Source organism: Musca autumnalis, unplaced genomic scaffold (genome assembly GCF_047663935.1).
Source record: "Musca autumnalis isolate F117 unplaced genomic scaffold, ASM4766393v1 scaffold_2, whole genome shotgun sequence".
NCBI lineage: Eukaryota > Metazoa > Arthropoda > Insecta > Diptera > Muscidae > Musca > Musca autumnalis.
In genome coordinates this window covers 19,293,911-19,317,214 of record NW_027411755.1, presented here as the reverse complement: position 1 = coordinate 19,317,214, position 23,304 = coordinate 19,293,911, and the positions used below count along the sequence as shown (strand labels likewise).

General features: G+C 32.4%; 2 protein-coding genes across 4 annotated transcripts; one reads left to right on the top strand and one right to left on the bottom strand.

Moving 5' to 3' along the window:
- The first annotated feature begins 5,678 nt into the window (after positions 1-5,678).
- Positions 5,679-12,494, top strand: LOC141393778 (B9 domain-containing protein 2-like). 2 transcript variants are annotated; one of them, XM_073967236.1, is made up of 4 exons: positions 6,855-6,995; positions 7,241-8,062; positions 8,123-8,270; positions 11,163-12,494. In XM_073967236.1, exons 2-4 carry the CDS (start codon positions 7,355-7,357, stop codon positions 12,443-12,445), a joined length of 2,139 nt encoding a protein of 712 aa, XP_073823337.1. In that variant the 5' UTR covers positions 6,855-6,995; positions 7,241-7,354; the 3' UTR covers positions 12,446-12,494. The 2 variants fall into 2 exon arrangements, with proteins under 2 accessions (XP_073823338.1, XP_073823337.1); XM_073967237.1 differs by lacking the exons at positions 8,123-8,270; positions 11,163-12,494 and adding an exon at positions 5,679-5,902 and having other exon boundaries at positions 6,644-6,995; positions 7,241-7,681.
- Positions 12,495-14,959: 2,465 nt separating this feature from the next.
- LOC141392168 (trimethyllysine dioxygenase, mitochondrial-like) lies at positions 14,960-20,830 on the bottom strand. 2 transcript variants are annotated; one of them, XM_073965120.1, is made up of 4 exons: positions 20,731-20,830; positions 19,783-20,666; positions 15,390-16,240; positions 14,960-15,322 (listed from the first exon to the last, which is right to left on the bottom strand). In XM_073965120.1, coding segments are annotated over exons 1-4 (1,743 nt in total). In that variant the 5' UTR covers positions 20,733-20,830; the 3' UTR covers positions 14,960-15,316. The 2 variants fall into 2 exon arrangements, with proteins under 2 accessions (XP_073821221.1, XP_073821222.1); XM_073965121.1 differs by having other exon boundaries at positions 14,960-15,319.
- Positions 20,831-23,304: the final 2,474 nt, after the last annotated feature.

Here is a 23,304-nt window from a genome sequence, read left to right as displayed (position 1 = left end):
AATATGGAATTAAAATCTATTGGTTGCATTTTGTATATCAAACAAGTGAACCAAGGCTATACCTACACCACTTCCCCTGTGCATAAGCTTTTGACTGGTAAAATGCAAAATATTAAAATTGGGATAGCTTAGCGCCTTTGCTCTGAATGTCTTCATTAATACAGGTCAATTTTATTGAAACGCGTTTAAATGCATCGTCAGAATAACTCAAATAAAACAAGTAAAAAGTCGTTAAGTTCGGCCGGGCCGAACTTTTTACACCCTCCACCATAAAATAGTCTTAATTAAAATGGAATAATTAGGGTCCTTTCACAATTTTAGGTGGAACAACTTTTCGACAGTGGATAAATTCCTACTGCCTCCCACTATTGCTTAAATTACACTGTGAACACAAATGTTGGGGCAGGGATAATTCCTTTTGGGAATGAAAGCCCTTGGTGTGTGTACATTAAAGTCGAACTTCCGCGTTATGGCGTGATAAAGTTTTTGCAAGAGACCCTGTAAGCCATAATGAATTAGCATTATATCTTTGTTTGTTGTTTTTGTAGAGCACTTAAGCAACAGTGAACAAAGATCACGGTGCTCTTGAAACAATTTTAAATGGAAGGTGCTTACACCTCGGAAGTTTTTGCGGATTCTGAAACTACAATGTTCATAGATGACAACAATCAAGAAACAAAAAAAAATCGCCGGAGCGCTTTTTAAATAAATCGCGATTTATGTTGACATTTTTAGGCGTTGTTTAGGTTTTCGCGATTTTGGTTAGAAACCGCATTTCCTATCAAAATGGGACTAAAACAAATATTGTAGCTATGAAAATTCTCTACAAGATCGACCTTTATGGTATTTTCGTAGTTTTTACCATTTTTGAGATATAGAAGTTCAACTTGGGACAATGCACTGACTGTATCGCCCCCTTATAAAACAATGTCATGTAGGGTGCGCCTTAACTAACTTTTGATGAAAACCGCTTACACAGGAAAAGTTTTTGTGAATTCTGAATCAGCAGTGTTCATAGATGAGAAAAATCCAAAAACAAGAAAAAATCGCTGTAGGGATTTTTAAATAAATCGCGGTCAAAATTCACATTTTTAGGTGTTTTTTAGGTTTTTACGATTTTGCTTGAAAACCGCAAGTCCAATCGAAATGGAGCTAAAGAAAATGTTGTAGCTGTCAAAATTCTCTAGAGGATTGACGTTTATCATTTGTTCCCAGCTTGTACCATTTTTGAGACAAAGAAGCTCAGTTTACATTTTTAGGTTTTTTTGTTAGGGTTTCGCGAATTTTCTTGAATACGGTAAATCGTATCGACATGTGACCTGAGAAAATCTTAAAGCTGTGAAAATTCTCTACAAGACTGGCTTAAGTAACTTATCCTTAGTTGTAACATTTTTTTAGATATATAAGTTTAAGTTGGGAATTTGCAGTCATGACATTGTTTTATAAGGGGGCGATACAGAATTGAATTGAATTTGAATTGTCCCAATTTGAACTTCTATATCTCAAAACGGTAAAACCGACGAGAATATCATAAAGGTCAATTTTGTAGAGAATTTTCATATCTACAACATTTGTTTTAGTCCCATTTTGATAGGAAATGTGGTTTCTAAGCAAAATCGCGAAAACCTAAACAACCCCATAAAAATGTCAACTTAAATCACGATTTATTTAAAAAGCGCTCCGGCGATTTTTTTTTGTTTTTTGATTGTTCTCAGCTATAAACATTGTAGTTTCAGAATCCGCAAAAATTTCCGAGGTGTAAGCACCTTCCATTTAAAATTGTTTCAAGAGCACCGTGAGATATAACTCTAATTCCTGATGGCCCACAGGGTCTCTATCAAAAATTTTATCACGCCATAACGCGGAAGTTCGACTCACGGCGGATCTGTCCTTCGGGGTTCATAATATACTCACCAAGGCCTTTCTTCCCCAAGAGGAATTTTCCGTGCCCCAGACTTTCACCTCCATTTTGTTGCACAGTGTTATCTAATCTAATCTAAAAAATGTGTTCAGCTAGGTGAAAGGTACCACCAACGGGGCTATATCAAAGAGTCAACCAATCTTTAAATTTTTTGGCGGAAAAGTTTTATAGCTGCAGGGAACTTCAAGAGTCAAATTGAGGGTAGTTTCATCAAAACAATGTAGACCCTCAAAAATGGACCCATATTGACGAATTTTAGTGAAGAAATTTCGTGACCACTGTAAATTCCCGAAAATCGGTAGGTACAGTTATATGGGGGGATATACCAAAACATGGACCTATATTGACGATTATTTTTGAATATACAAAATTGTAGCTAAAATTCTCAAAATACCGATCATTACAGCTAGTTCGGTTAAAAAATTGCAGCTAAAATTCTCAAAATATCGAAAATCGGGAAATACCGATATATGGGGGCTATACCAAAACATGGACCTATGTTGACGATGTTTCGTTGGAGATGTTTTATGACCACTGAGAACTTCAAATGTCAAATTACAGCTATTTCGGTTAACAATTGTAGCTAAAATTCTCAAAATACCAAAAATCGGGAGGTACCGATATATGGGGGCTATACCAAAACATGGACCTATGTTGTCAAATTACAGCTAGTTCGGTTAAAAATTGTAACTAAAATGCTCAAAATACCGAAAATCGGGAGGTACGGTTATAAGGGGGCCATACCAAAACATTGACCTATGTTGACGATGTTTGGTGGAGATTTTTTATGACTACGGAGAACCTCAAATGACAAATTGCAGATGGTTCGGTTACAAATGGTGGCTAAAATTCTCAAAATACCGAAAATCGGGAGGTACCGTTATATGGGGGCTATACCAAAACATTGACCTATGTTGACGATGTTTGGTGGAGATTTTTTATGACTACGGAGAACCTCAAATGTCAAATTGCAAATAGTTCGGTTAAAAATTGTGGCTAAAATTCTCAAAATACCGAAAATCGGGATGTACCGTTATATGGGGACTATACCAAAACATGGACCTATGCCCATATCCTTTGGGGTATAAGTTTGTTGATCACTAGGAACCCCAAGTGCCAAATTATAGCTAATTCGGTCTGCAAATGTGGCGAAGAACGTCAAAATACCTCAAATCCGGAGGTACCGTTATATGGGGGCTATACCAAATAGTGGACCGATATAGCCCATCTTCGAACTTGACCTGCCTATGGAAAAAAGACCCTCGGGTGCAAAATTTCAGCACTCTATCTCAATTATTGCGGATGCTAGAGTGATTACAACAGACGGACAGACGGACATGGCTAGATCGTCTTAGAATTTTATCCTGATCAAGAATATATATACTTTATAGGGTCGCAAATGATTAGTTCGATGTGTTACAAACGGAATGACAAACTTAATATACCCTCCATACTATGGTGGAGGGTATAAAAATGTGTTCAGCTAGGTGAAAGGTACCACCAACGGGGCTATATCAAAGAGTCAACCAATCTTTAAATTTTTTGGCGGAAAAGTTTTATAGCTGCAGGGAACTTCAAGAGTCAAATTGAGTCAAAAATGGACCCATATTGACGAATTTTAGTGAAGAAATTTCGTGACCACTGTAAATTCCCGAAAATCGGTAGGTACAGTTATATGGGGGGATATACCAAAACATGGACCTATATTGACGATTATTTTTGAATATACAAAATTGTAGTTAAAATTCTCAAAATACCGATCATTACAGCTAGTTCGGTTAAAAATTGCAGCTAAAATTCTCAAAATATCGAAAATCGGGAAATACCGATATATGGGGGCTATACCAAAACATGGACCTATGTTGACGATGTTTCGTTGGAGATGTTTTATGACCACTGAGAACTTTAAATGTCAAATTACAGCTATTTCGGTTAACAATTGTAGCTAAAATTCTCAAAATACCAAAAATCGGGAGGTACCGTTATATGGGGGCTATACCAAAACATTGACCTATGTTGACGATGTTTGGTGGAGATTTTTTATGACTACGGAGAACCTCAAATGTCAAATTGCAGATAGTTCGGTTAAAAATTGTGGCTAAAATTCTCAAAATACCGAAAATCGGGATGTACCGTTATATGGGGACTATACCAAAACATGGACCTATGCCCATATCCTTTGGGGTATAAGTTTTTTGATCACTAGGAACCCCAAGTGCCAAATTATAGCTAATTCGGTCTGCAAATGTGGCGAAGAGCGTCAAAATACCTCAAATCCGGAGGTACCGTTATATGGGGGCTATACCAAATAGTGGACCGATATAGCCCACCTTCGAACTTGACCTGCCTATGGAAAAAAGACACTCGGGTGCAAAATTTCAGCACTCTATCTCAATTATTGCGGATGCTAGAGTGATTACAACAGACGGACAGACGGACATGGCTAGATCGTCTTAGAATTTTATCCTGATCAAGAATATATATACTTTATAGGGTCGCAAATGATTAGTTCGATGTGTTACAAACGGAATGACAAACTTAATATACCCTCCATACTATGGTGGAGGGTATAAAAAATAATACTTTATTGAAATATACATTTCATTTTTTGCGTTACCGACAAAAAAGGGTAAAATTGGTAAAGGTGGCGACCAAAAAAGTAATCGTTAAGTTCTGCCATTTGCAAGAGCGCATTCAAATTTTAATTTTACTGATTTTTTCAAAAAAATTACTTACAGAATCTAAAAAATCTAAATCTAAAAACTAAGCTATTAATTCCAACGCTTTAAATGTTCTAAACATTTCTAGGTAAAATATCCTTGGAATACATTACATGCTCCCAAGGGACTTTCTCACGAATCAGATGGCTAATTTCTTTAGAGGAAGGAAGATCCTATATCGATTTTTAAGGGAACTAGGCTATGTTACACTAGGTTTAAAATACTTTTGCTTATCGTAGTCAGTCATCAATGAAAATCATTCAACAGATTCAGATAGTTAATTTCATATTGCCTGTATAATTGAGTCAACAGTGGCAATTCAGAAATGGACCGAAAATATTGAAAACATTATTTTTTCTTATTTATACACCAATTGCTATTGCTAAGAATGAAAACGCCAATGAAATTAATAAGAATCTAATGCTCAAGATAGGAAAAAATATTGATATCCGGATTATCGAGGTACGAAAAATATGAGATGTCCGGATTATAGAGTCTACAATGTAAAAAAATCGAGTGTCCGGATTACCGCGTTGTCCGGATTAACGAGTGTCCGGATTATCGAGACTATAGTGTATATATTTTTTTTAAATCGAGGATTTAAATTTAACTCAGTAATATGGAACCGACTGCTACCTTTATCCTATAATATCTATCAGAACTGTGCATCATAGACTAATGAATTTATAGACAAAGAAATCCTATCAGTCAATTCTCTCATTGAATGAGAATTGAATCATTTGACGAGGTACTCAATTTTTTAAATGGCATAAGGGCGACCCCTATGATGCCATCCTTAATAACATTCTGAATCATTTCGAAATCCTAAACTGAGCTGAAATATCCTGCTCCGGTTGTTGCCTGCACCAATTAGTCTTCAAATACAGGGTGATTTATTTTCATCTCAGACAGCAACCCCTTTACCTTAAAACAATGTTACTATAGAAGCTTCCTGTGTGGTTGTCATGTAAAATACAACTCTAATTTGAAACACCATGACAACGGTTCGGTTGACAACTTCTATTGCCATGGAAAAATAAGGACTAGGAAAGAAAGACGAAAAAAGGATTCATAAATTAAATCGTTTGAAAGAAAGAAACTTTACACAACTAAATGAAAAAGTTTGAAAAAGTCCCACTAATGTTTAAAACATTTTTCAAATTGTTTTAATTAATGGCGGAAGTCTATATTATTGGACAAATATTGAAAGCTGTTGATTTTCAAGAACCGCACATTTTTTGCAAGTGGAGTTTACAAAGTGGTGAGTACGACGTCGTTATACAGTTACTCCCAGCTTATTTGATGTAGGTACAATTTATTATGAAAAGTTGCAATATTTCGACTTATTTTCAACCGATAATGAAATAAACTGATTTTTGATAAGCTAACCAGGCACCGGACGTTACGTTTGAAGTTCTGGATACATTAACACTCTTGGGAAGTTTTACAAACTGATCCAGATTTTAATTTTATTGAACATAGATGGTGTAAGCGATAACCTCATATAAAAAACTCACGATATATCAAATCCTCTAGACCTCAATAGTGCACTTCTTGAGGTATGGGGCCATATGGACTATTATAAACCTATTCCTCACGTAGCTATACTATTAAGTCCATATATCATACTTAATTGTTATTCTGGTTCAAAAAGGGATACCACATGAAGTTCTAAATATGATTAACATAATAAAATATGGTATTATTTACTATTAGGGACTAATTTAAATAGGGTGCATCATTTAAGCTGTGAGTATGATTTTTAGGGTAGTACCAATCTTTTGATTTGTATTTCCCAAGGGTGCATATTTTTTAACATATTCCGATATAAGTTTCAACTGTGAGCCAAGCCTTTTATAGATAAGATCAGTTTATTTCACACTAAGTTTAAAACAAGCCGAAATATTGCAACTTTACTTAATAAATTGTAACTACATCAAATAAGCTGGGAGTAACTGTAGGTGTGCAACAGGAAAAAAATGAATATCTTATTTTCTTTCAGGCACTGCTTGGCGTGTTAACCAAGGTGAGTCGCAGGGCCAAACATTTGTGTCCGCTAATCGTTTGGAATCATCATCGGATTTTTGTCAACCATTGGATATCCATTTGGCCACAGCATCAGTGCAGGGCTGGCCTAAGTTACACTTGGAAGTACATGCTGTTAATGTTTTGAATAAATCCTGGCCGGTAGGTTATGGTTTTGTTCATTTGCCCACCAAACCAGGACAACATCGTTTGGAGGTTTTAACTTGGAAAATAGCACCACGCTCGTGGTACGATAGTCTGCGTGAGAAATTCGGTGGTGGTGGTTTGGCCCTGTGTAAGGAAGATTTGATATTTAGCGGTTTAGAGAGGTAAGTGGCAGATCAGTAATGGATTCATAAAATAGGGCGAATAGCCTACTAGCTGTAAAAAATCTTTAAACAAGTTTACCCATAGAGCAAACATCTTCATCTTAAGAGACCGCTAGCTGTGAAAAATACTTAAAAAATTCAAAGCAAGAGTCCTTGAAAAAACGTCTAGATGAACCACTAGCTCCGATTTCAGCCAATAAACGTGTTGTTTACCTAATTTCTGAATGTTTCCATTTTCGTTTCAGATACAAGCTACAGACTCGAACTTCAGGCAAAATAATCATTGACGTTAATTTGATATTTCGTAATTTCGCAAAATTTGGTATTGAGTTCAAATAAAACTGGGCCAACCGTTAAACATGTCTTATCAAAAACTTCTACTCTTGAGTTGTATTATACTTCCCTCTCTAATTGTCCTGGATGCTGTAAAAATTGGAATATCAAAACCCCTAGATACAACAACAACCTCCACTACCCAATCCACTGTTTCTACAACAGAAGAAGTGATTATAGACGACGACGTTGTAAACGATCATACAAATATAACAGACATCTCTCCCGGCACTAGCACTGCACCACCTCCAAAAACCACAACTGAATCCGAATGGCCAGAATTTCCACCCAGAAAAGAGACCACAACCAGCACAAAGAAGCCAACAACAACTACAGCAAGCACCACAAAGAAATCCATTACCAAAAAATCTAGAACCACCACGACCAAATCTCCTACAACCACAACACCCCTTAGTTCTGATACAACCAATACCACCGAGATACCCGTTGAAACATCAGCACTAGCTTCACAAAATGCCGCCCAACATTCTAAATATTGTTTCTGTGATTTAATCATAAGTGGTTGTGACATAAATTGTTGTTGTGATCCCGATTGTCCTACGGAAGCTTTTAAGCGGTTTAGATGTCTCAAAGAAAGCCCAAATGATTTTGAGCTACATGAGGGGCGTTTTGAAGATTTCAAATTTCAACATGGCCTACCCACATGTGAAGAGAAAGATGGTTGGTTGTGTGTTTTCAGAACGAATTTGCCATCATCTGACGCCACAGTAAGGGTAAGGGGATTATGGAACGGTTTTCAATTTCGAAGCTACATATACTTTGTTTCACTGTAGGTCCATGCAAGTTTTTCGGATACTTCCCATTATTACAAGTGGCCCAATTTGCTGGTGGAAGATGTTCCAACCTCGCCGAGGGATTATTATGTGTATGGTGATCCTTTAAAGCTGGTGAATGTGGAGACAAAGGAAGTTCGGAATTTCGGTAAAAACCTAGAAATTTTGATTTTTTTTAATATAACCTAGAAATTTGGATTTTTTTTTAAATATTTTTTCCATAAAATGTGGATTTTTTAAAAATATTTTTTCATAAAAATGGATTATTTTAAATAATATTTTTCCATAAAATGAAGATTTTTAAAAACATTTTTTCAATGTTTTTTAAAAAATATTTTTTTTTTAAATAATAGGGTATCTTTTAAAAATATTTTTCAAATAATCGTGGATAATTTTGTAAAAAATGTTTTTTCAATAATCGTGAATTTTTTGAAAATGTTTTTCAATAAAACGTGGATTTTTTAAAAATATTTTTCCATAAAAATGGATTTTTTTAAATAAAAATGGATTTTTTTTAAATAAACCATAAAACTTTGGTATTTTGTTTAAAAAATATGTTTTTCCATAAAATGTAGATTTTTTAAAAAAATATTTTTTTTTTAAATAATCGGTAATTTTTTAAAAATATTTTTCAAATAATCCTGGATTGTTTAAGCAAATATTTTTTAATAATCGGGAATTTTTTATAAGATATTTTTGCAATAATTTTTTAAAAATATTTTGTCAATATATTTCTTTAAAAATCGTTAATTTTTTAAGCAAATATTGTTTTAATAGTCGCGGATTTCTTTAAAAAAATATTTTTCAATAATCGTAGTTCTTAAAAAGTATTTTTTAACAATCGAGGATCTTTTAATAAGATATTTTTGCAATATTTTTTTAAAAAATATTTTACAAAATATTTTTCCAATAATCTTGGATTTTTTAAAAAATATTTTTCCAATATTCGTGGATTTTTTAAAAAATATTTTTACAATAATAGTGGATTAAAAACACATTTTTCCAATAATCGTTGATTTTTAAAAAAATATATTTTTCCAATAATCGTGGTTTTTTTAAAAATATTTTTCCAATAATCCAGGATTTTTTAAAAATATTTTTCCAACATCCGTGGATTTTTTAAAAAATATTTTTCCAATAATCGTGGATTTTTTTAAAAATATTTTTCCAATAATCCTGGATTTTTTAAAAATATTTTTCCAACATCGGTGGATTTTTTAAAAAATACTTTTCCAATCAATCGTGGATTTTTTTAAAAAATATTTTCCCAACAATCGTGGATTTCTTAAAAAATATTTTTCCAATAATCTTGGATTTTTTAAAAAATATTTTTCCAATATTCGTGGGTTTTTTAAAAAATATTTTTACAATAATAGTGGATTAAAAACACATTTTTCCAATAATCGTTGATTTTTAAAAAAATATATTTTTCCAATAATCGTGGTTTTTTTAAAAATATTTTTCCAATAATCCAGGATTTTTTAAAAATATTTTTCCAACATCCGTGGATTTTTTAAAAAATATTTTTCCAATAATCGTGGATTTTTTTAAAAATATTTTTCCAATAATCCTGGATTTTTTAAAAATATTTTTCCAACATCGGTGGATTTTTTAAAAAATACTTTTCCAATTAATCGTGGATTTTTTTAAAAAATATTTTTCCAATAATCGTGGATTTTTTAAAAAATATTTTTCCAATAATCGTGGATTTTTTAAAAAATATTTTTCCAATAATCGTGGATTTTTTAAAAAATATTTTTCCAATAATCGTGGATTTTTTAAAAAATATTTTTCCAATAATCGTGGATTTTTTAAAAAATATTTTTCCAATAATCGTGGATTTTTTTAAAAATATTTTTCTAATAATCGTGAATTTTTTAAAAAATATTTTTCCAATAATCGTGGATTTTTTAAAAAATATTTTTCCAATAATCGTGGATTTTTTAAAAAAATATTTTTTCAATAATCGTGGATTTTTTAAAAAATGTTTTTCCATTAATCGTGGATTTTTTAAAAAATATTTTTCCAATAATCGTGGATTTTTTAAAAAATATTTTTCCAATAATCGTGGATTTTTTAAAAAAAATATTTTTCCAATAATCGTGGATTTTTTAAAAAATATTTTTCCAATAATCGTGGATTTTTTAAAAAATATTTTTCCAATAATCGTGGATTTTTTAAAAAAATATTTTTCCAATAATCGTGGATTTTTTAAAAAATATTTTTCCAATAATCGTGGATTTTTTTTAAATATTTTTCCAATAATCGTGGATTGTTTAAAAAATATTTTTCCAATAATCGTGGATTTTTTTTAAAAATATTTTTCTAATAATCGTGAATTTTTTAAAAAAATTTTTTTAATAATAGTGGATTTTTTAAAAAAAAAATTCCAATAATCGTGGATTTTTTAAAAAATATTTTTCCAATAATCGTGGATTTTTTAAAAAAATATTTTTCCAATAATCGTGGATTTTTTAAAAAACATTTTTCTAATAATCGTGGATTTTTTAAAAAATATTTTTTAATAACCGTGGATTTTTTGAATAAAATATTTGTACAATAATCGTGGATTTTTTAAAAAATATTTTTCCAATAATCATGGATTTTTTAAAAAATATCTTTCCAATAATCGTGGATTTTTTAAAAAATATTTTTCCAATAATAGTGGATTTTTTAAAAAATATTTTTCCAATAATCGTGGATTTTTAAAAAAAAAATTTCCAATAATCGTGGATTTTTTTAAAATATTTTTCCAATAATCGTGGATTTTTTAAAAAATATTTTTTTAATAATAGTGGATTTTTTAAAAAATATTTTTCCAATAATCGTGGATTTTTTAAAAAATGTTTTTCTAATAATCGTGGATTTTTTTAAAAATGTTATTTTGGATTTTGTAAAAAAAAACATTTTTTCAATCTTGAATTAAAACAAATTTTTTCTTCATAATCTAGAATTTTTTAAACAAAATCTTTTTCAATAATCTTGGATTTTCAAAAAAAAATTTTGACCGAGTAAAAAAACTTTCTTTACATCTTTGCAGAACTTCCATCGTCTTTGGGGCCACCCTATTGTCAAGCTATGGAACCAATTAAATATCTGAAATCTCAAAAAAGGGAATGTCTTCAATCCATCGAAAAACTAGATAAAATGCAACAGAATCTGGTTGATTTACAAGACAAATATAAGGTGCTACAAAAACCGAACTTAGAAGAACACCTATTCGAAGCGAAGGATTTGAAGAAACTGTCTGCAAATATAAGTCTGCGATGGTGTCTGTGCAACTCAAAAAAATGTCATGCCCCAACGGAAATTCATGAAGAGCAATTGGAGAATACCGAATTGAATGAAATACAAATTACAATATATCACAATTTTACCACGATATTTGGTATACTTATAGACCTATGGCATCAGGAAGTGGAAATAGTATCCGATGCCCAAGAATCTTGGTTGACTTTTGACATTAAATACATAAATGGAAGTCTGAAAGAGGTCCAGAAGAATTTAACAAGTTCAAAAAATCTGCAAAATAAATCTAAAATATCTTCCGGTCCTTATGGTTATACCTTAGGAAAACCCATAATCATGGGTAAATATGTGGCCTCCAACAAATCACTACCCTTGTCCGAAAAGAACCAACAATTGAATTTCTTTTCCAATGATTACGAAGATGCAGGAGGTCACACTTTAAATATTATGCAAAAATACAAGGGATTGTGTGGATATTCCGGAGAGTCCAGAGATGAATTAGAGTACATAAGCTATGGCGTAAATGTGGCAAAACAATGTAAAATACGTATGAATAATGAGACTTTACATCTTGAAGATCCTGCCAAGGCCAACTACACCGCCATATGCCTTGAACTGCAAACTCAAATCAATGCACAACTATTTACTGGAGGACTCAATATCTCCGACATAGATTCCTATTATATCTCTCGTTTGGGTAAACCCCAAAATCATTCTGAACAATGGTTGCAGCTAAATGTTTTCAATGCAGATTTTAATCAAGTATTTGGTCAATATATTGAAAATTCCGCAACATTTGTTTGCCGCAATATACTGCTGAGTGTGGGCTATGAGTTCCATATTGGTTTTGTGGATTTCTCAGCCCAGCAGCATCAACATATTATTGAACATGCTGTGCTATTGATGGGTGAAAGACATGATTTGGAATTTGCATTGGATGAACTTGTTGAAGTTCCCATAACAATGACCGTACGCTTTTATGATATCAATGAAAAAGCTGCATCAGCTTCTAGTACTCCCGTATGGAGTTCTTTTGTAATTTTTGTAGGCTTAGTTTTAATTTTAAATGCTTAAAAAAATAAAATATTTATTCAATAAAACAAATAATTATTTAATCAACAAATATATCAATTAATGCACGCCGATCCATATTGTAGGGAAAATAAACCTAAGCGTCGAGAAAAAACGTTGTAAAACACATAATTATTTTTCAATAATAGTGGATTAAAAAAAAAATATTTTTTCAGTAATAGCGGATTTTTAAAAAAAATATTTATTCAATAATTTAAAAAATACGTATTGGGTTCCTTAAAAAATATTTCTTCAAAAATAGTGGGTTTTTTAAAAAATATTTTTTAAATAATCGTGGATTTTTAGAAAATATTTGTTCAATAATTAAAAAAATGCCGTGGATTTTTTTTAAAAATACTCTTTTAATTAAAAATAATCTTTTAATAAACGTGGATGTTTTTCCACTAATCGTGGATTTTCTAAAAAATATTTTTCAAATCGTGGAGTTTTTAAAAAAATATTTTTTCAATAATCGTGGAGTTTTTAAAAAATATGTTTCCAATAATGATGGATTTTTTTTAAAAATATTTTTCTAATAATCATGGATTTTTTAGAAAATATCTTTCCAATAATCGTGGATTTTTTCAAAAAATATTTATCCAACAATCCTGGATTTTTTAAAAAATATTATTCCAATAATCATGGATTTAAAAAAGCAATAATAGCGGATTAAAAAAAACAAACAATAATAAAATATTTTTCTAATCGTGGATTTTTTAAAAAATGGTTTTGCAATAATCTTTGGTTCTTTTTTAAAAATATTTTTTCAATTATCTTGGATATAAAAAAACAATAATCGTAAATTAAAAAAAGGCCTTGGGGATTTAGAGAACATTTTTTAAATAATCGTGGATTTTTTAGAAAAAACATTCCAATAATCGTGGATTTTTTAAAAAAATATTTTTCAAATAATCGTGGATTTTTTTTAAAATATTTTTCTAATAATCGTGGATTTTTTAAAAAATATTTGTCCAATAATCGTGAATTTTTTAAAAAGTATTTTTCCAATCGTGAATTTTTTAAAAAGTATTTTACAAATAATCGCGAATTTTTTTTATTTTTTTTTTTCAATAATCGTGGATTTTTTAAAAAATATTTTTCAATAATCGTGGATTTTTAAAAAAAAATATTTTTCCAATAAAATATTTTTCTAATAATCGTGGATTTTTTAAAAAATATTTTTCTAATAATCGTGGATTTTTTAAAAAATATTTTTCTAATAATCGTGGATTTTTAAAAAATATGTTTCCAATATCGTGGATTTTTAAAAAATATTTTTCAAAAATCGTGGATATTTTAAAAAATATTTTTCAAATAATCGTGGATATTTTAAAACATTTTTTCTAATAATCGTGGATTTTATAAAAAATATTTTTCAAAAATCGTGGATATTTTAAAAAATATTTTTCAAAAATCGTGGATATTTTAAAAAATATTTTTCTAATAATCTTGGATCTTATAAAAAATATTTTTCCAATAATCGATGATTTTTTTATAAAATATTTTTCCAATAATCATGGATTTAAAAAAGCAATAATAGTGGATTAAAAAAAAACAATAATAAAATATTTTTCTAATCGTGGATTTTTTAAAAAATATTTTTGCAATAATCGTTGGTTCTTTTTTAAAAATATTTTCCAATTATCTTGGATATAAAAAAACAATAATCGTAAATTAAAAAAATGACCTTGGGGATTTAGAGAACATTTTTTAAATAATCGTGAATTTTTTAGAAAAAACATTCCAATAATCGTGGATTTTTTAAAAAAATATTTTTCAAATAATCGTGGATTTTATAACAAATATTTTTCAAATAATCGCGGATTTTTTTTTTAATTTTTTCAATAATCGTGGATTTTTTAAAAAATATTTTTCAATAATCGTGAATTTTTTAAAAAAAAAATATTTTTCCAATAAAATATTTTTCTAATAATCGTGGATTTTATAAAAAATATTTTTCTAATAATCGTGGATTTTTTAAAAAATATTTTTCTAATAATCGTGGATTTTTTAAAAAATATTTTTCTAATAATCGTGGGTTTTTTTAAAAAATATTTTTCTAATGATCGTGGATTTTTTAAAAAATATTTTTTTCTATTATATAAAAAAAATTATAAAATTTAATTTCAAAAATCATGGTTTTTTAAAAAAGAAAAATAATTTTTTAATAATGGTAGATTTAAAAAAAAAATAATAATTGTGTTCTTTTTATTTTTTTATTTTTTTTTTTCAATAATTGCGGATTTTTGAAAAACTATTTTTTCAATATTCAGGAATTTTTCAAAGAAATATTTTTTCAATAATAGCGGATTTTTTAAAAAATATTTCGGTGGATTTTTTTTAAAAAATGTTTTTCAATAATTGTGAACTTTTTTAAACATTTTTTTCAATATTCGTGGATTTTTTTCGGAACTTCCATCTATTTGAGGATGAAAGCCGTTGTAAAATACATATTTATTGAGAACAAAAATTGATCATTTTGTTATTGAATAGACTCTCCAAATATCGTCTTCGTTATTTTGTTTATCAATCTATTTGTAAATAGGAACATCAATAAAAGTATATTAAATATAATATTCTTTTAAAAATATTACACATGGAGAGCGTGAGCCATTACACGCTCGGTTTTCGTTTTTTGTAAAATAGGAACATCAAACTATTTAGGAACATCCTAGTTTAACTTATGATTAAATTATTCTGTTGTCTGCTCCACACTTGAACTTGGTTGAAAGGTGGTCGAAGAACAACAGTTTAGGCTTAAAATGTAATAGGAACATTCGAATTTATGTTATGTGTATATGTATGTAGATGGGTTTGTATATATGCGTGTATATATAGGAACTTTAAATGTTGCGATTGTTGTATACGACAAAATCACTGCTGTAAAAAGGAAAATAAACGTAAATTACTCAAAAGGGAACATGGGGAAAAATAAGTCCTCACTTACCTTTAATTGATGATGTAAACTACTTATAAAATGTCTTCTCTCCATATAGAGACAATCCAATTCATTGTCGGCATAATGTTCACTAATACACCAACAAATACGAAAATTATCCAAAATGATCAACATTTCAGAATTCAATTCTAAATGCCATTGATTTTCGCTGAGCTTCAGTAACTCGTTGAATTTCTTGGAATGTGTTGCAATCATATCAAAATCTTGAGCCTTCAAATCCGTCATATGATAGGGTGAAAACATTATCCTCTCATCCTTAAGATTAATAATATTTTGTTTTGTTTTATGGCAATATCCACGATTATCCTTAAACGTATATTCCAAAACATATTGTGATAAAAAATCATAAGATATTTTATTCGAATGTTGCAATTGTTTGGCCGCATTAAAACCATCGACTAAACATAGCTTTATTTTGATATTTTCTTTGTGATATGGCACAGTGAGCATTTGTAGACCTTTATCCATTGACTCAAAGGTACAATTCGTATATGGCGTTGTGTGTGTGGCACAAAAATGTTTACGTTTTTCACTTATTAAATTATCCCAGACGTGATTGAAAAGTTTTGATATAAGTGTACGTCTGAGCAGGGAATCTGTATCGGATCTTGGTAGGGAGGTTACAACTAAAACGCCTGTTCTCTGTAGTCTTCGTAATGCGGTGGGTATTTTATTGATATCCATTAGTATATCGTAGCAAGGTAGGGGTTGAAAAGCATCATCATTCATATCGGGGGCTGACCACAAGATATGACTCTGCAGGGGATTTGTGACTTTCTTTGCTTGCATTTTTTCGTAGATTTTGTTCAGGTCATATGTAGAGGTATGACCATCTTCCCCTGCAAGGAAAAAAGTTTCAGATTAGTTGAACATGAGACTGGAGTTTTTATTAAATTATTTCTTGGAGGGTGTTTTAAAGTCTACTTTTCCACGAATATGTTTTTATTAAATTGGAGTTTTTATTAAATTTTTTCAACGAAATTCTTGGTGGGTGTTCTAAAGTCTACTTTTCCACGAATATTAACTTGAATTAAAAAAATATGATATCAAAATTTTTTGAAAACCAAGATTTTTAAAAATTTTTTCTTTAATATTTTTTTTTTTCGAATAGAGACTATTTAAAAAAAATTTCTATGTTTTACCGAGAAGGATGTATGTATGTTTTTTAAATTATTTTTTTCGAGTAGAGCGGAAATTTTCAAAATTATTGGTCAATATTTTTCGTGGATTTTTTGAAATATGTTTTCTCTATATTTTTCCGAGAAGAATGGATTTTTTAAAAGATATTTTTTTTATTTTTCTGGGAAGCGTGGATTTCTTAAAAATATTTGTTCAATAAATTTCCGCCTAGCGTAAATTTTTTAAAAATATTTTCAACATTTTTCCGACAAGCGTAGATTTTTTTAAAAATATTTTTTCGAATTTCTCCGCCAAGCATGGATTTTTTAAAAAATACTTTTTCAAAATTATTTCACCAGGCGTGGATTTTTTAAAAAATGTTTTTTCAATATACCGCGAAGCGTGGATTTTTTTAAATATTCGTTCAATATTATTCCACGAAGTGTTGATTTTTTTAAAATATTTTTTCAATATTGGTGGATTTTTTAAAAAAATAATGTAATATAATTCCGCGATGCGTGGATTTTTAAAAAATATTTTTCAATGCTTTACCTATAAGCGTGGATTAAAAAATTAATATTTTTCCACGTGGATGGGTTACAAATACAAAATCTTTTTTTTTCAATATTTTTTAGAGAAACGTGAAATTAAATAAAAACCATTATTTTTCAGAGAAGCGGGGATTTGAAAAAATCAATCAATATTTTTCCGAAAAGCGTGGATTTTTCAAAAAATATTTTTCAATATTTGCCCCCGAAATGTGGATCTTTTAAAACTATTTTACCAATTTTAAAAATATGTCTTCAATATTTTTTGTTTGTGAACGCCTTCAATTCTTAATAAAAAATCCCTTCAGCTCGTCTATAAAGACTCCCTTCAGCTCGTCTATAAAGACTCCATTCAGATCATCTATAAAGACTCCATTCAGATCATCTATAAAGACTCCCTTCAGCTCGTCTATAAAGACTCCCTTCAGATCGTCAACAAAGACTCCCTTCAGATCGCCTACAAAGACTCCCTTCAGCTCGTCTATAAAGACTCCCTTCAGCACGTCTATAAAGACTCCCTTCAGCCCGTCTATAAAGACTCCCTTCAGCCCGTCTATAAAGACTCCCTTCAGCTCGTCTATAAAGACTCCCCTCAGCTCGTCTATAAAGACTCCCTTCAGCTCGTCTATAAAGACTCCCTTCAGATCGTCTACAAAGACTCCCTTCAGATCGCCTACAAAGACTCCCTTCAGCTCGTCTATAAAGACTCCCTTCAGCACGTCTATAAAGACTCCCTTCAGCCCGTCTATAAAGACTCCCTTCAGCTCGTCTATAAAGACTCCCCTCAGCTCGTCTATAAAGACTCCCTTCAGCTCGTCTATAAAGACTCCCTTCAGCTCGTCTATAAAACTACCTTCAGCTCGTCTATAAAGACTCCCTTCAGCTCGTCTATAAAGACTCCCTTCAGCTCGTCTATAAAGACTCCCTTCAGCTCGTCTATAAAGACTCCCTTCAGCTCGTCTATATAGACTACCTTCAGCTCGTCTATATAGACTACTTCAGCTCGTCTATAAAGACTACCTTCAGCTCGTCTATAAAGACTACCTTCAGCTCGTCTATAAAGACTCCCTTCAGCTCGTCTATAAAGACTCCCTTCAGCTCGTCTATAAAGACTACCTTCAGCTCGTCTATAAAGACTCCCTTCAGCTCGTCTATAAAGACTCCCTTCAGCTCGTCTATAAAGACTCCCTTCAGCTCGTCTATAAAGACCCCTTCAGCTCGTCTATAAAGACTCCCTTCAGCTCGTCTATATAGACTACCTTCAGCTCGTCTATATAGAGTACCTTCAGCTCGTCTATAAAGACTACCTTCAGCTCGTCTATAAAGACTACCTTCAGCTCGTCTATAAAGACTCCCTTCAGCTCGTCTATAAAGACTCCCTTCAGCTTGTCTATAAAGACTACCTTCAGCTCGTCTATAAACACTCCCTTCAGCTCGTCTATAAAGACTCCCTTCAGCTCGTCTATAAAGACTCCCTTCAGCTCGTCTATAAAGACTCCCTTCAGCTCGTCTATAAAACTACCTTCAGCTCGTCTATAAAGACTCCCTTCAGCTCGTCTATAAAGACTCCCTTCAGCTCGTCTATAAAGACTCCCTTCAGCTCGTCTATAAAGACTACCTTCAGCTCGTCTATATAGAGTACCTTCAGCTCGTCTATAAAGACTACGTTCAGCTCGTCTATAAAGACTACCTTCAGCTCGTCTATAAAGACTCCCTTCAGCTCGTCTATAAAGACTCCCTTCAGCTCGTCTATAAAGACTCCCTTCAGCTTGTCTATAAAGACTCCCATCAGCTCGTCTATAAATACTCCCTTCAGCTCGTCTATAAAGACTCCCTTCAGCCCGTCTATAAAGACTCCCTTCAGCTCGTCTATAAAGACTCCCCTCAGCTCGTCTATAAAGACTCCCTTCAGCTCGTCTATAAAGACTCCCATTAGCTCGTCTATAAAGACTCCCTTCAGCTCGTCTATAAAACTACCTTCAGCTCGTCTATAAAACTACCTTCAGCTCGTCTATAAAGACTCCCTTCAGCTCGTCTATAAAGACTCCCTTCAGCTCGTCTATATAGACTACCTTCAGCTCGTCTATATAGACTACCTTCAGCTCGTCTATATAGACTACCTTCAGCTCGTCTATAAAGACTACCTTCAGCTCGTCTATAAAGACTACCTTCAGCTCGTCTATAAAGACTACCTTCAGCTCGTCTATAAAGACTCCCTTCAGCTCGTCTATAAAGTCTCCCTTCAACTCGTCTATAAAGACTCCCTTCAGCTCGTCTATAAAGACTCCCTTCAGCTCGTCTATAAAGACTCCCTTCAGCTCGTCTATAAAGACTCCCTTCAGCTCGTCTATAAAGACTCCCCTCAGCTCGTCTATAAAGACTCCCTTCAGCTCGTCTATAAAGACTCCCTTCAGCTCGTCTGTAAAGACTCCCTTCAATTCGTCTATAAAGACTCCCTTCAACTCGTCTATAAAGACTCCTTTCAGCTCGTGTATAAAGACTCCCTTCTGCTCGGCAATAAAGGTACTCTTCGGCTCGACTACAAAGTCTCTCCTCAGTTCGTCTTAAGACAACTTGTCGATCGTCTAGTCGCTGGTCTAAAATCACTACTTGTCACTCTTCTATAAAGACTCGTTGCCACTCTCTAAAAGGAAACCTTGCCACTCATCTATAAAAAAATGGGGAGTGTAAAAAGTTCTTCCGTTTTTACTTACACACAATTTCCAGTTTGGTAGTTTCATCTGCAACATTTGCCATAATTGGCTGTACATCTGGTGAAAGTTCAAAAACATTTATCTTAGGTATGTCATATGTGGAATCATAGCACTTGGCGCAGTGGCACAATGAACGTAACCATAAACTATTCAACTCATATGTTCGCCCCAGTTTGTAATCATTAATTTCAATATAACCATCATCTAGGAATAGAGTAAAGTCGGTGGTATCTTCGGTAGTAGTACAGGAATCAGTAGGTGATGGTGGTATAGTGTGAATGGTTGCTGGTGATGGTGGGATGGTAGTGTTTGGAGCTACACCACTTGTGGTGTGACAACATGGTGTACGTTGAAGAATTCTTTCGGCTTCAGCTAAGCTGATTGTTGTTTGAACTGAACATGTAGAAGAGGGAGGAGTGGACGATGTTGAACTGACACTATTATTTTGTTGTCCACCTGCTGGAGATGTTGCTGCTGGTGTTCTTTGTTGTGTAATCGCCACTCGTGACTTTAATAATTCTAATTGATCTTTGCTTTTCGTCTCCTGCAGCCATACGACTTCTTCATCTGTAAGAACTGTTGCCTTTTCAACATCACCTTGGCGACACTTATCCAAGGCATCCAAGTTGCGAAGATTTAAACTTGGTATAGCAGCTATATTAAGTGTCTTAGACTGGGGATTAACATAATCTTCAACACGAAAGTGACGACAACATATCCAAAGAAGATTTAGACGTTCTACTGGTAGAGTGTTGAGACGAGGACTTGAAATCGCATCTAACCACTGTTGAAGTCTCTCTTTGCGTCTTGGAAATTTGTGCACCAAATTAAAACGTAAACCAGAACATTGTGGTAATGCGCATTTGCGAAAGGGTCTATTATGCCTGTAAGAGTGAAATTTTGTAGTAATTTTGCTCTTGGGATGGCTAATTTTGGAGATTTACTTACATTTTCCTCACATTTGTCCAGATTCCTCCGATTTGTCAGTCCAGTTTCCTCCGATTTGTCAGTTTGTTTACTGATTTGATTAATAGTTCAATGGAACTATTCCGTTAAATGAACTATGTGAACTATATCGATCTCTTTCGCTCATATAGTTCCATGGCACAATAAAACAGGTCATGATGGAGTAAGAAGGCGTTAAGGCCAAAACAGAATCAATCGTCGCTTGCTTTGCTTGCTTCCCAAATGTCAAATTATAAAGGAATGTCAGAGCCTCCTAAAGGAGAACGCATGCGTATTTGCAAAGAGGCTCTGACATTCCTTTATAATTTGACATTTGGGGAAGCAAGCGACAATTGATTCTGTTCTGTCCTTTACATCAAATCATACCAAACGTCAAAAATGTTCACAGTAACGCATTACTGTGAATTCCTTGTTTGCCTAATGTGTGTGATTTTATTCACAATAAAGCATTTTGACATCTAGTGTGATAAGCGGTTGTTTTTGCCGTTGTACCTGTATTATAGTGCCGTGGATATTTATACTACTGTTCTTCTAAACAAGTATTAGAATCTAGTGGTATTTGAATTTCATATTGTTAATACTTCAACTTATTCACATACCATGATACAATGATACAAGGTAACCTCACGCTCAGAGCTCACAGAGTTGTATTCGCTTTGCCGTCCCTTCATTGCCAAACTCATTTTGACAAACTTTGTATGTACATGTAAAAACATACATACGTCAGGTTTATTTACATTTCAAATCTGAAATCAATTTAATTTTAAAATTTTTAATTAAAAAATGTCAGACCATTTGGAGTCGATTTTGCCTTGTCTGTCCGCCTGCCTGAAGGATAACTCTCGAACGGATCTGCTGATGCGGTCCAAATATCGGTCCTCGTCATATTTTTCAAAATTTTAATCAATTTCGAGAATGGGGCAGTCACTTCTTCCGGTACATCCCACATAAAAGTTCAAAGATTTTCGCTAAAGTGGAGCGTACGATAACTCACGAACGGATCAACTGATTTTGCCAATAATTAATTCTCGCAATATTTTTTCCAGACATAGATTAAGGATGGACTATATCTATTCAATCCTTCGAGTACCTCCACACAAAATTTTCAATTCAATTCGCTTAAGGGCTGTTCGAGAATCGTTTTTAAATTCCTTGTGGTCCTGTTTACAGTGATATGATGTGTTTCGTGATCAAGTCCATGCTTCCAGACATATTTGTCCAAAAGCTTTAAAAATCCTATAGTGCCCAATATAAATGACTGGTGGTCACAATAATTGAAGAAGTGGCAGACATTGGTCCAACCTTAACAAATCGGAATATTCCTCTCGAACATGGGCAAGTCCTTGCTTCCTGAAAAAATGCTACGGTGACAAACTAAAATGGCTGTTTGGCAGGAGAACTATCGAAATGACTCAAATTAGATAGTCATGATTAAGATGACAAAACATACACATAAAGACAAGACATACACAGATGTTTTCCTATGAAATATATGTATGCTTTTTATTCTTGTAAATTATAAAAAATCATGCATTTTTTATCTTTAAAAGAATACAATATTCTCACAAAGTTAAAAGAATTTCAAACGTTTAAGGCCTGCGTACATAAGCTGCTTTGCCTGATTGCCTTGCTTTGCTGCTTCAATAAAAAAATAAAAGAACAAAGAAGGTCGACATAATTTCCAACTGATGGCAACCCAGTTCGAAATTTCGTCTTTATTCTATTATTTTTATTACGTCAGAAATGAAGCAGGTAAGCAAGGCAATCAGGCAAAGTAGCTTATGTACGCAGGCCTTTACATCTTCTGGGGGCAGCTGTGGTATTCTTCTTTCTGGCTTCAAATGCCTTTTGTAGCATTATAGCGCTGTTGACAGCAGCTTTGGTGGCTTACCCAATTCAACGTTGTTTTTCTTGACGATAGCTTGGCAATGGAACGCTTATCAGCATTAGGAATCGACAAATCCCACGGCAGCGAGAAAAGAGTTTCGCCCAGCAGCTGCCAACGCACCAACAAACCTATACTGCCACAAAAATATCAGAATTCATCGTGATGAGTTGACAAACAATGGACAATGGATTCGACAGAAGAGCTTCTTGCGTGGGTCACGCAGCAACTCGCTGTTTCTTTAGATTTAAGAAGTCGAATGTAGATTCGGTCCAGATGAGGTAACGCCATCATGGGCACCAGGGGTCAATTTCCACATACTAATCTTGTCAACACTCATACTTAGAGGTAGTTTACACTATCTATCAATGTCATATGACACGAAATAAAAACATTCCATATTTACCCACAGAGGCAATGTGGAGACGTAGTTTTTTTACATTTTTGCTGGTGTGGACGCACAGAGTAAATGCTGTAAGGAAAATCTCCAATATTACACATATTATCGAATATATAACGATGGAAAATTTCATGTCATATGACATTAACATGTAGTGTAAACTACCCCTTAGAATGCTTTTTGCATCGAATTTGCAATTGCTTTTTGACCACAACGGTTAGTACCACAACACAGACACGGGGATAGGAACAACGCCTATAACAAAAGGCAC

Bases quoted from the DNA above. Each gene is read 5' to 3' on its own strand.
- LOC141393778 (XM_073967236.1), top strand. From the start codon at position 7,355: ATGTCTTATCAAAAACTTCTACTCTTGAGTTGTATTATACTTCCCTCT. The intron at 8,063-8,122 runs GTAAGGGGATTA...GTTTCACTGTAG, and splicing joins CATCTGACGCCACAGTAAGG to GTCCATGCAAGTTTTTCGGA. The intron at 8,271-11,162 runs GTAAAAACCTAG...ACATCTTTGCAG, and splicing joins AAAGGAAGTTCGGAATTTCG to AACTTCCATCGTCTTTGGGG.
- LOC141392168 (XM_073965120.1), bottom strand. The intron at 16,241-19,782 runs GTAAGTAAAAAC...TTTTCCTTGCAG, and splicing joins TACCAAACTGGAAATTGTGT to GGGAAGATGGTCATACCTCT.